The sequence below is a fragment of the Glandiceps talaboti genome, chromosome 3, assembly GCF_964340395.1.
Source record: "Glandiceps talaboti chromosome 3, keGlaTala1.1, whole genome shotgun sequence".
In the NCBI taxonomy this organism is placed as follows: domain Eukaryota; kingdom Metazoa; phylum Hemichordata; class Enteropneusta; family Spengelidae; genus Glandiceps; species Glandiceps talaboti.
In genome coordinates this window covers 13,071,038-13,085,037 of record NC_135551.1, presented here as the reverse complement: position 1 = coordinate 13,085,037, position 14,000 = coordinate 13,071,038, and the positions used below count along the sequence as shown (strand labels likewise).

Here is a 14,000-nt window from a genome sequence, read left to right as displayed (position 1 = left end):
CGTGAAATTACGTCCCAAACAGATGTAAACTGAGCGCCTCCCGTAAGGGAACCACCAGTTATTAAAATTAACCTAAAAAAAACCTATGGTATAAACAAATTTGTGTTGCTGAGGAGAACTATGAACTTGGTATACAACATGATAATTTTTATTTCTGAACGATGTGTACGTGTGAACCATGGTTAACCTCAAATGAATCTTCGAAGTGCATGTAGTGAACTGTAAGTTCATGTAACGTGTTCGATCCCGTAAAGAAGCTGAAAAAAAAGGTTTCAGTTTGAGTGAGATGAAATGGTGACATGAGTCCAGCGATGTGGTGTATTTATTTATCGCTTCGCCCGTGTAGGAAGATGCTTCACCGGAACGACCCTCAACGAAGGGAAGGAAGGGACGACTCACTCCGTATGCAAGCAGGACTAGGGTTAGAGTGAGTATGTTCGATTTTATGCCAAGTAAGGCTTAATTTAGCTGAAAACCCACTCAACTTTGCAATTCAGATGTTAATCGCTTCTATTTGCGTTTACATTGTAGGAATTGTAGGATTTGGTTCACGCCGAATTCAATGTCACAAACACAGAAGAAGAAGCCCCAAAATCACAGCAAACGCTACCTACAATATATACAGTCGACATGATTGAATCATGGTCGCATGGACGCCATCTTGTCATATTACACTTCATGCATATGCATTTGTCTTCATTGCATTCTTTCACGGAATTGAACTTTGTAAAGGTATAACTCAATTGAAATGTAGACACTAGAGCCAAAGGGAAGATCTAAAAATATATAGTGTTTGTATACTCACCAAATGTTTCGGATTTGGTGTGCTCGAACAGACTAGACGCAATATCGTAAAACCATTGACAGCGACCGGCCGCTGAGGGCAGCCTTCCGAGTTTACTCAAATTAATATAGCATAATTATGTTAATTCATATTGTCTTATTAAAGTACATGAACACATTTTATAGGACAAATGTATTTTCTTATGTTTGATGAATATACTAATTTTTATTGAAATTGAAGTATGGAGTCTTCAGATATTGCTTAATTATTTGATTTCATTAATATGCAAATTTCTCTAATCAAACACTAACCGATCTGCTCAAAACCTAATCAGATCTAGCTATTACTCTAAAGATTATATATTCCAAATTTCATTACAATTGAGCCAGCCGATGTTTAGAAAATGATGACACAGACACACACACGGACAGACAGACAGACAGACAGACAGACACACAGACACACAGACAGACATTCCCCTTTTGATACCTCCCGTACCCTTACGGGAGGTAAAAATGATACAATTATAGTTTTCGTTGCTCGAAAATCACGCATGGTAATGTTGCCTAAAAGGTGAGTTTTAAGATTGCGTTTAAAAGCCTGATTCAAGTGTAGTACCAAGAGAATATTAAAAGGAAGCTGAGTAAACATAGTTGGAGCCGTAATTGAAAATGCACGGAAACAATAATTTTATTGTTAATTTCATTAATTTGACCCGATTGTTCTGCGTGCATGGGTAAATGTATATCTGTAAGTGTATCTCTGTAAATTTGAATAATTTCATATCAAAAACCATTACTCCTGTTTCAATACATACTGAGATTGATATAAGAAAGTCCTTTCAGATTTCCTATAGTTTACCACACGTTTTTGCCAATTGAGGGGTATATGACGTATGGTAACTATAACAACGATTTTCGCATTCCAGCAATTATTATGTGTAGGAACAAAAAAAACAAGACTGTCTTTACTGAAGGCATTCAGTTTAAATCTGGTCTGGCAATAAAGATATGCTTATTAAAGACTATGGTTGCAGTGAGGAGCTAAATAGAGAGAGAGAGAGAGAGAGAGAGAGAGAGAGAGAGAGAGAGAGAGAGAGAGAGAGAGAGAGAGAGAGAGAGAGAGAGAGAGAGAGAGAGAGATGGAGAGAGAGAGAGAGAGAGAGAGAGAGAGCTCCTCCGTCATAAATCTCTATACAAACTAAGTAGGAAGTCGAACGTTCGGACAGATGGAGGAACAAACAGAGAGGCAGACAGACAGACAGACAGACAGACAGATCGACTGAGGCGGATGAAGGATGCAAAAGCCAGACAGACAGACAGACAGACAGACAGACAGACAGACAGACAGACAGACAGACAGACAGACATACAGACAGACAGACAGATCGACTGAGGCGGATGAAGGATGCAAAAGCCAGACAGACAGACAGACAGACAGGCAGACAGACAGACAGACAGACAGACAGACAGACAGACAGACAGACAGACAGACAGACAGACAGACAGACAGACAGACAGATCGACTGAGGCGGATGAAGGATGCAAAAGCCAGACAGACAGACAGACAGACAGACAGACAGACAGACTGACATAGTGGCAGAGACACAGAGAGTAGACAGACTGACATAGTGGCAGAGACACAGAGAGTAGAACTTATAAAAACTGATCGACTGATGAGACGGATGGAGGATGCAAAACCCAATATCAAATAAAGACTTCCTCTGTACGCATGCATTTGATCTAATGAGTGATCCAAAAGTCAAGAAAGAAAGAACCAGTGGCACATTGATGCTCACTGTGGAGATGTCACGAAACTGAAGCTTTATTACATTTCATTATCATAAAACTAAACGAGACAGGTTTACGAAAGATTCTGACCGCCTGGGGATACTCAAAGTCTTCATATAGTGAGTGTATGATAGAAACAACACAGTACTGGCTTCAACTGGAACATGTGTTGTTTGCTTATATCCCTTCTTATATAACTACTTATGGTAAAAAAAATAATAATAATCCCTGCATGCGTTTCATAGAAGTGGATATGTTTATAATTTGGGTTACATAAAACTACATTCTTCACTCCTACATATTACAGTTTTGATTTTTAGAAAAACAATCTAACACAAGCTAGTCATGGTCACGTGACATTTCACTATTTAGTGGATTACTTACAGGAACTAATGAAGGTAATGCACTTACAAGCATTTCTGAAGTAAATTCGGGAAATTCAAATGCGGTCGCAGGCAGTACACAGAAGTACCCGCTGAAAAACTACCTTGTTCGGTATTATCAAACAGAACATTACCTTTCACCCATATACATCTGGTTATTTTCTTTTTTAAATTCAAATTGTAAGCGGTGGTCTTTCCTCGTCCCCACTCACCATGAAAAAGACTACTTATTACAAGGTGAGGGAGGACTAGGCAGGGTCACCGGTTGAGGGCGCACAGTAGAACAAACTCATAAATAATTAATAAGGTGGTCACAGTAAAGCTGGTTTATTAAAACCAACAAAAGATCACTTAAAATTGGTTTCGAAAAAAAACTCCAGAATTTCAAATCATTACTTTATTACATGGCACCTTGTAGGGAAAAGACATTTTTTTTTTAAAAAGGTAAAAAAAAAAATTAAAAAAAAATTTTTGTAAAAAGAATTTCAAAAAATAAACAAAAAACAGCAGCTATCATTTAAGAAATATGGCCAATTCGAAGCGCCTGTGCTCTAATCACTGACACGGGGGAGACGGATGTAAAAAACATGTTTTTGAAATATTTGAAAAGGTAATGTTGTAGAGAATGGAAATTGAAAGCGAACCACTTTTTAGCTCATCAATGGACATGGAAGCTCTATGCCATAAGCACCACCTCCCTCCCGCCCCTTATTACTGAAGGCTCCCTTATTTGGCTTCAGAGGATGGTTATATGCTATAGCTACTTCATATCATATCGTAATGATATCAGAGATCGTTTTTAACGCATGTGTGTTACCACAATATCACCCCTGGTTTGAAAATAGCTTCGTCCAAAACTACGGATGTACTTGCAGGTTGATGTTTCGTCACTATACTAACACTAACAGTCGAGTATACACGGTGCAAATGATATAGTCGGCATATCGTAGATGTTACGGAGCCTCATTGCTATCTTTACACACTAATGTACAAAAGCAATGCACCAAACCCTGCTGTCTTTTTACATTGCACGAAGCACTGCATCTACTTTCGAAACGAGGTTACTGAAACATGTCTTTAGCATAATACATAATCTTACGATTGACAAGATAACCTTATGCAAATCCTTTTCTCGGCATTCGGTTATTGGCGGGAAAAGTGTCAAAAAAGAAACAACAACCAATAGTAAACTTGCGTACATGTGTGTACGTACGTAGTCTGTCCAGAATCAACTCGGACTGGGAATAGACCTTGAAGCAACATGTGTTCAACGGGATGCAAAACCGGTACAAATCGTTTGACAACGTCAATGTGATCATCATAGCGCAGGAAAGACGGCAAGCAAAATCTACCAATTTTGAAGCGAGTCCCCAGTTTAAACTTCGATACATGGAATCACTTACTAGCAACCCGAATCATTCGGACATCTTTAATTCGACTGAAAGGCCAGACATCATGGGAGAAGAACGCCCAAACAGTTTACCGCTTGATATGAGAATACAGAGTATACTTATACTGTTGATCGGTCTCTTCGCAAACATCATGATCGTGTATCTATTGTCCAACTATACTTTGCCGTCCTCCTTCATGCCGCTGTTTTTCCTTAAAGTCCTAGCTTGGGTAGACTTGACGTCATTGATACTGTTTTTACTACGTGCAATCCTAAGTTCAGTCATCAAGAAGCTAAATTTTACCTTTTATTGTAACTTGAATGTTTTCACCAACGGTTTCCTCCCATACATATCGGGATTTATAGCGATGTTAATGTCGATCGAACGTTTCTTAGCATTCAAGTACCCATTCTTTTATCATCGCAACGTCAACCGAAAGGTTGCTATCGCCTCTGTTGTCATCGTCATTTTGTTGGTAACTATAATCACTGGTTTGCCGTTTCTCGGGATCGGTTCATACCATGGTTTTGAAAATGGTGAAGGTTTCTGTAAGTATTACTGGGTACCGGAAGCAAGTGTTGGAGAATCGATACACTTTGTCGTCTATATATTGTGTGGTCTAGCTATACTGATTATCACTGTCTGCTGCAATATTGCGGTAATACACGAACTTTATGTGATGCAAAACAGAGTGTACCAACTACCACAACCAACAGGGAGTAATCATAACAACGCAGAACAAAGCAACCAGGAGAGTCAATACCATCAAATGCCATTGGACCATTTACGTCAGATAAGATTTGGCAAAATGATGGTTGTCATAGCAATAATATTCACGATATGTTGGTTGCCTTGGCTGGTAAGTAAGATTTTAGCCCCTATAGTCAAGTGGATTAACGTCTGTTTTAAAGATTATTGTTACACACCGGATAAAAACACAAAATTTGGCATGAGTGTTTCTAAGGACCTACTTATTGATTTTAACTTGAATATTTACGTAAATTTGCATACATCAGTAAAATTAGACATGGCCACGAACACCCTTGAGAAATCCCATGTTCCTTGGAAATAAGGAACCAAATTTGATATTCACGTTCTTCGGCACCTACTCTTGACTTTTGTCTCGGCGTCCTGTTGATTATTTGATTACATTTGCAAAAAATAGTGATTTCCAAAATGGCCGCAATCAACCTGGAACAATTCTATGTTACAGAAAAATAATTTACTTAAAGACACCAAATTTGGAATGAGTGTTCCCTAGGACCTAATCACAGACTTAGCCATTTGAAAACATACACAAATTTGCATAAAACAGAAAAATAAGGTCACTACCAAACACATATTTCTGTGAAATAGCTTAATTTGCAAAATTCCATACTGAATTAAGAGCACAAAGTGTTTCGTTTGATGTATTTCTTGATAATGACCAAGAAAAGAACCCTAAATATTAACATAAATGTGCTTAAATCAACAAATAGAAATTAAGCATGATTCATGCCAAAATCAGTGCCTTTCAGTAAGTTATTTTGCTGAAACATATGATTTTCCATGGTTGATGGAGGCCATTTTGAATTTTACTGATTTATGCAAATGTATGCAAATATTCAAGAGGATCCTAAGCTAAAATCAATAAGTCGGTCCTTAGGAACATTGATACCTAATTTGGTGCTTTGAAGGTGTAATACGTAGTCACTCCGTTCAAGTATATTACCACATGTAAGATTTCTTTTAAGACCTTGACCTTTGACTTTGAAAGTCTTCTTCAAGATCAAATAGCCAAATTTTGGTCCTCTTCATAACCTTTTGAATGAAACATTTCAAGTGATATTTTAATCATGACTTGGGTTTGACTATGTGAGGCATATGATGCAAGTCAGTTACTGCCGTGACCTTGCCCTGTATAGCAAAATGGCAGCCATATTTGTGATAAGCAAATAATATAATATAGAAATAATAATAATTTTTTGGAGTACCAGCTTATACACCAAAACACAAAAAAGCACAAACAGACTCATTACAATACACAAACAATCCATCAAAAATCTTTCCCAAAATTTAATGTTATAAAATCCCAACATCTGATAATGATTGTTGTAATTAAAATATGTTCACTCTCTCTGAGTCTAAAAGCAAATTTAGAGTGTAGCGTGCGCTTCTTGCTCTCGAAAATCATGATATAACTATGTACAAACGTGTTAAAATACTCACATGCCAAGTTATGTCAGACTAAATGCATTGTTGTATGCGACGTGAACATCGTTGAAACATTTTTTATAGACACTCCAAATATGAGACCAATAATACACTTGAAATAAAGTGCATTTAACAGAATACGAGCAGTTCCAAAAAGTAATACGTGAGTTGGCCTTCTCATAAAATAATCTGATTTTACGGCTGATCTGATATCGTCGTTGCCACCACCCTCGATTGAAAATAACACCTAAATACGAAAGGCTATTTACAAATGACAGCACGGTATTGTTGAGCTTTTCCTGGGGAATGTTCGAATATTAAATCTAGGTTGCATAACAGACAGGCATTTAGTCTTTTAAGGATTAAAAATAATGTCATGCTGCATGCCATATTTAAAGCAACATGTTTTGAGAAGACTATTGAGACTATAAACTGAGCGAACTACTTAGATTACCATAAAAAGACTTTACTGATAGGAAAACGCTCAGTCGAAATGAAGCCCCATTTGATACAAAATTTGTGGTGCCGACACCAATAAAGTAGAATTCTGACAATGAAAATAGGTACACCTCTATCCAGCAATTTATGAAATAGGGTAAATTCAATATTTGATTTCAATATTTGATTACATTACTTTGAATGATATGTCATTAGACTTTCTCAAGGACACGAAATTCAGACCACAAGATTCTAAGAGTATAATTAAGTCTGTACGACGACAGTCTACATTTCATACAAAACTAGAATTCATATTGATTATTCATCAATGTTATTGGGAATATTCATTAGGGCATGACAACTCCTCCTCAAGCCTTACTATGGTTTGCATTTATTATTTGGTCATACACATGCATTTTGTAAATTTGGACATAAATAAAAATATTAGGGAGTTTACACTTAGAACAGAAGCAAAGAAGCAAAGGGGGCACTTGCTAGGAGACGAATGCTAAGTGCCTTGCATGCTAGGGTCCTAGTGTAGACTTTGGCTTGAACATGAATCCGTATGATGTCTGCTAGCTAATTCCCTAAAGTCCAAGTGATTCTGAGTACAAAGTTGAGATGTGAGAGTGATTCTAGTATAGTTACCTGATCTACCAGTTAGGTGTGGAAATCAGAGAGTAACATTGATGAAGAATTAACGTTAACAAAGGGGGTCGATCCATTTGTTACACTGGTGTTGACCCCCAAAAATGTTATATTGTTGGAGGAACCGGACTTGGACAAGGACCTTTGTGTGCGTAATGAAACACGTTAAACTGTACGTAAAATTACTGACAACCTTTAAGAAGAAAAACACAACGCTGTTGGATAAGTAAAGAATAACGCTATAATCTAGAAACAATGATGTAGATCTGGCTGTGTACGAGAGAAAAAAGCATATAAAAATAAAATGCGGAGATGATGTTACATGATGGGAATTCTACTCAAACGAGAACTGGTAATACCATATTGTAGTGACGGAATAGGAAACAAATATCCACTGATTAACATGTACATTGTCTAATTATTGGTATTTTAACAATTTTCAGCGAATGGTTCGTGGTTGTCTGATCGAAAATGTATACTCCAGTTACAACTACTATAGTTTTAACATCATGGTGACAGATCCAAAACCTAGCTTTTGCTCAAGATTTACAACACTACCTACAGATAATATTCACCACTAATTAACATATCCAACCATGTCTTTTTTATAAGTAATTAAACAATTTTCAGTGAATGTATCTTGTCTTATTTGAACTGTTTAAAAATATAATTTTATACTGAGGCTTATTCCCAGCCCTGTACCTTTTGACTAAAAAGCTAAATATTACATAGAAAACGAGAAGCTCTGCTTCAACGTACTCAGAACACTACTGCCAGAATAGTCACTCGGTCAAAGAAATTCACTCATATCACACCCACTCTCCGTGACCTACATTGTTTGCCTGTCCACTTCAAGATTGAATTTAAGATCCTTCTCCTGACTTACAAAGCTCAAAACAATAAAGCCCCAGGATATATCTCAGAATCGATCGAGGAATATAAACCACAACGCCCCCGTCGATCAGCTAAAAAAAAAAACCTGTTAGTCCAGCGTACATTTAACAACAAAACCTATGGCGGTCGCGCCTTTACAATCTGTGCTCCAAAGCTTTGGAATGACCTACCACAGGATATACGCCAGTCCACAAGCCTGGAAATCTTCAAAAAAACGACTGAAACATCACATGTTTATGCGAGCATTCTGTGTAAATTGAACACCATCTAGCGCCTTTGAACAATTTGACTTTTTGGAATTTGGCGCTATATAAATTTTTATGATGATGATGATGATGATGATGATGATGATGATGATGATGATGATGATGATGAAGAAGAAGAAGAAGAAGACCGTGGATTCTTTCAAAAAAGCAGACATAGCAGACTGAAATTTAAAAGGCTATGCTCATTCATAGTCTACTTTTATAATACGATTCATCTAATTGGAACTTGCAATCCAGACTGAGCATGCTCAGACTCAAAGGACTATGAGGTATGATTCATTCGACTCAATATTTTTTTGTTTTTAATCATGATGATTTTCTGTCCATTTTGAAACACGTGTTTTACTGTAAATGAAATAGAAGCACACGTGACATATAGCGTTGGGTTCTAGATTGAGGAATTATTCCATCATTCCTTCTCTTTTTTAAAGATATATTACGGATTCACCTACGGGATATGGCTGGCTAACCGTATTCATTTAAGATCACGGATTTCGTTTTTCGTGCCTAGAATACTTCTGTCAGGGAAGAACAATTTCCTGTAAAAAGAAGACTAACTATAGATTCCTGTTTAAAAGGAGACTTACTATAGATTCCTATCAAAAACCAATCACTAAAATGGCAAGATAACAACAAGAGAAATTACATACATGTAGCAAACCCAAATTTAACTTCCGGCAAAAAAAACTTGGACATATTAATGAGTCATTATCCCAAACGTTGAAAGTAAAAATGCAACATTTTGTACAATACAACGGTGTACAATAACCACAAATAATGTTTGCCCTTTACAAAGCGTTTGAGAATTTCATGGATAAAGCGTTTTATTTCAAACGAAATTAAACATCAATGGAATTTACTTGTGTTACCGTAACGATTGAAAATATCGTATATTTAGGAATTGGGTCTAAACTTACACAATTTTGGCGAGTTTGTACAAGGTGTGATTGAAGCGTCAGCAAGTTTTAATATGACATGATACATTAAATTTAGAATCGTATGATTTCACTGTTGTCCAAGACTATAAATAATAAGAATAGAAGATTCCAGTGATTATGGTGATTATTTCCGGCTATCGGACCAAGAACGATCCTGGTGTATTAGAGACATGCACGAGCGTTTGTGTGGTGAGATACGACTGACTCGACTTACTTCCATTTGACTACTAATTTACTAACTTACTTACGTACCATGCGTACATGTACTTACTTGCTTACTTACTTAATTACGTGCATACCTACCTACTTGCTTGCTTAAGTATCGTACGTATATGTAGTTACTTGCTTGCTTACTTACTTATTTACTTAAGTTTGGTTTTATGCAATAGCGCTCTGTAAACTATTAGACTTTACCTTGGAAACCTATTATCGCCAGGATGCCACCTCTAAGCTGTCGACCTGCCATTGATAGAATGCATTGATATTTTTAGCTCCGCTGTCAGCGAAAGCTGAAAGCGTAGCTTTAGGTATAGGTTGTATAGAGTATAGAGTGTATAGGTGAATCATAGGTGTCCGTCAAACTTTTATATTTTCACTATCTTCTCTGAAAGTAACGGCCAGAATACTTCGATATTTGGTGTGCATGTTCCCTAGGGGGGGAGGCTATTCAGATTTGTTCATGCCAAGTTGATCTGTGCCATTTTCAATTTTTTATGATTTTTTTTCCAAAAATGACATTTTCATCAACTCCTCATAAACTTCAAGTCAGATTGCTTTGAGGGTAGCTTACTTAGATTTGTTAATTTAGTCAGCACGTCTTCTCTTCTATTTTTTATGATTTGTTTTTGAAATTTGAAAAAAAAATGAATATATTAATGAGCATTATGACCGACGCCATATTGGAAATCAGTCCACGAGACTTTAGGTAAAGTGCAACTTTTCAAAAGACACTATTGACGTCAAACAAGCAATGTAATATGTGCTATAGTCTTAATTCTACGCATTGTGCGCCCAAATGACAAATATTTGTTCGAAAAAGGTTTGTAAACTTCAAATCCAATTCACACACCACCCCTCCTACAGAATGGTTCATTCCAGTATATGATCATTGTGAGAAGTCTTCCATGCCTGAACTGAAGTGTTTTTGACAGAGTCAGTCGTCAATAAAAACGATAATACTCTTTTTAAAATTACCACATTTTGAAAGGGAAAGTACTTTGTGGTTCATTTATGGAGTTTTGTTTTTGTACGATCAATATTGGTGGCAAAATTACAGCGTCAAAATTGCCGATGTGGTAATGCACGACAATCCCAAGTACCCGGATGCACGAGGGACTAACCCAGAAGCAAGTCGTTGTCAGCCATACGTTACAGTGCAGTGGTAACATCGTCCGAGAAATCGCTGCGTTCAGTGTCATTATTCACAGAATTGTTGTTTTCGAGTGAAAACCCGTCTTGAATTGTATAACTCTAACAAATGAAGACATGTCAAGTTATATTTTGAAAGTTGTATCGCTAGTTTGAGACGATTTTCTCATGTACTATCGGGGAAGATTTTGTTGTTGTGATGAAAAGAAATTAAAAAAAAGATCACTTCAACCATTTCGTTGTGTTTTCTTTATGAAAGGTAATCGAACATGAACGAGTGTTACCACAGTGACTGTAACCAGGATGCTGTAACGTATGGCAAGGGTTAGACATACACGCTGGTCCGCTATCCCGCGAGTCTAGTAACTTTCTGTAAGGACCAGTAAAGGTTACTAAAATGCCCATTGCAGGTAGTCCGACGTTATAGTGACTTTTCGATAGGTATATTAGGGAGCTCAGAATTCAAACCACCAGCTATATGATGAATTCACGGTCATAGTAAAATTCATTTGATTTTTAATTTGCTATTTTGACCAACTCCGGTTGTCTATTCGCGATAAAATTACGATTAGTTTGGAAACGGGGTAGATTTTCTATGATTCTGTGTCATAAAAGAATGTGTTGTGTAGTTTTCGAAAATCACACCCGGTGGGAAAGTCGCCCAACGTTTCTGAGTTAATTATTCGGTAGGTTATTGACGAGCTCCCTTTGTAAAAACACTGTACAAATTGGATGTCAGTGTTCGCCCGGCCACGTTCAACGGAACTAAGTGAAGCTCAATCATAACAATGGTGGCTGTCAAAATCGAAGACGCAATTTGACCGTGTTGTTATTTCAGTGAGTTTATTCAGCAAGAAAACAACGTGTTCTATGTTTTTGTACTTCCTACATGATGTGATGATCGTTTTTTTTACCGGTACAACTTACAGCCTACAATGAAACTGCTAACTTAGTTAGTAACACTGACACGATTCCGTGTTCCGTGTTCCGTGAACATGTTTTGGGGCACATTTCTAAATATCTTCCCTTATGTGGATTACTTGGCTTGGTCGCGTTAACTTAAGACATTTAGAGAAAATGTTATCAGCACTTTGGATATAATATCAACAAAAAGATGACACAGGCATGCTCTGTAGAACAATTTAGAAATTAAAAGAATACAACGTGCAGACAACCAAAGGCATGAACCTCGTTTCATATTTTGCATCAATTCCAGCAATACATGTCATAACTCCAGTCACTAAAATCAGACTTTGTTCGATGCATGTAAAGTTTATCACTTACATATAATAAGTTTCTGAAAATCCTAAATAACAGGAAGTCTCTTCACGGGGAGATTAATCAAAGTGTGCTTTACTCTGTTGTTAATGCCCTGACTACTTCTGGTACATCAACAGTCACGCTTCCCATCTTCAATTTTCAATAAAGAGCACTCGTCATTGAGTACATTTGATTGTTTCTGTTGATTTTGAGATTTTTTTAAAGCCGGCAATGAGATAGCGCTTGGTGTATGAAGATGAAACAAAGATTGGCAGGTGTTGCAATCAGTCTACCAATTGATGTCTAGTTCTTATCTTTTTACATCCTCACTTTGCAGATGCGACAACTGTAGCTCCTTGAAGCCATAGTAACCAAAGAATAGAGTAGTGATGACTGCTAGAGATTCTAGATAATTGGTCTGTATATATAGTTTGTATCATTTCAGCAGATTCATGACTGAAATTGGGAATATCATGCACTTTGCAATATGAGTATGAAATTCAGGAGAGACACTACTTACGTAGGGGAAAAAATGGTTATAGAAAAAAAACACGGATTGCTGCTATGACAACAATGGCAGCCATTTTTCACTGTGCATAAGTAAATGTCTATTGAAACACATTGTATCTGTAGTTCTAAAAGCATATCGTTCAATCGAAAGAGACATTGAAATAAACTTAAGATGCGAGAAAGCAAGAACACATTGATGAGATGTGGCGCTATACAAATTCCTTTGATTAATTGATTGATTGATTGATCGATTGATTAGATGGTACATTGCTTATTTAAAACCTCCAGTAGAGGTATGCTATTTTTTGTCATATGGGTAGTTGCCTTTTTCTAATTTATATTTGTATACAACAACAACAAAAACAACAACAACAACAACAACAACAAAAACAACAACATCATCATCATCAATTCCAGATTTCACTATGTATCTGATATTATTGTAGGAATTAATGTTCTCGCATCAACGTAATCAAACGAAGTCATTTTCATGGCTAGATTGCGAGACAGAAACTTAAGATATTTCACTCAACCATTGCAATCTATAGGTGCCTCGTCAGTCTGTATATTACAGCACTAGTCTCGGAATTGTTTTATAAACAATAACTTTTTAACAAATAAATAATAAATAACAATAAAAACAAACATAACTACAACCAGTTACATTTTGATGACGTCATGAAATATTGTAAATGGAATCGAAAAAAAAAGTATATAGCTCGACGCCAAACAAACAAACAAAAGTATATATCGGTCTAACAGATAACAACTTCAAGTAGAGATACGCCAACCACAAACAGTCATTCAAACATGAAAAACACGAAAACAGCACAGAACTATCAAAACACATTTGGAAACTGAAAAGAAACAACGAGCCTTTTTCCGTATCCTGGTCCATCAACAAGACAGCCCAAGCATACAACAATAAAACAAAACGATGCAACCTGTGTTTAACCGAAAAACTAACCATTATTAAAGCAGACAAAAACTCCACACTAAACAAAAGAACTGAGTTGATATCCGAATGCCGACACGAGAATAAGTTTTATTTGTCCAACTTCAATAGAGCATCTATCACCTAAACTAAACCCGTTAACTAACGGAACATCAAAGCCCAACATGTAACACAATAACAAC

At 36.7% G+C, this 14,000-nt stretch overlaps 1 protein-coding gene across 1 annotated transcript; it reads left to right on the top strand.

Annotated features, from left to right (window-relative positions):
• Window positions 1–4,412: 4,412 nt before the first annotated feature.
• LOC144433057 (prostaglandin E2 receptor EP2 subtype-like) lies at window positions 4,413–7,796 on the top strand. Its single transcript, XM_078121369.1, has 2 exons — window positions 4,413–5,207; window positions 7,644–7,796. The coding sequence occupies exons 1-2, from the start codon at window positions 4,413–4,415 to the stop codon at window positions 7,794–7,796; spliced, it is 948 nt and encodes a 315-aa protein (XP_077977495.1).
• Window positions 7,797–14,000: the final 6,204 nt, after the last annotated feature.

Bases quoted from the DNA above. Each gene is read 5' to 3' on its own strand.
- LOC144433057 (XM_078121369.1), top strand. From the start codon at position 4,413: ATGGGAGAAGAACGCCCAAACAGTTTACCGCTTGATATGAGAATACAG. The intron at 5,208-7,643 runs GTAAGTAAGATT...TCTACCAGTTAG, and splicing joins TATGTTGGTTGCCTTGGCTG to GTGTGGAAATCAGAGAGTAA.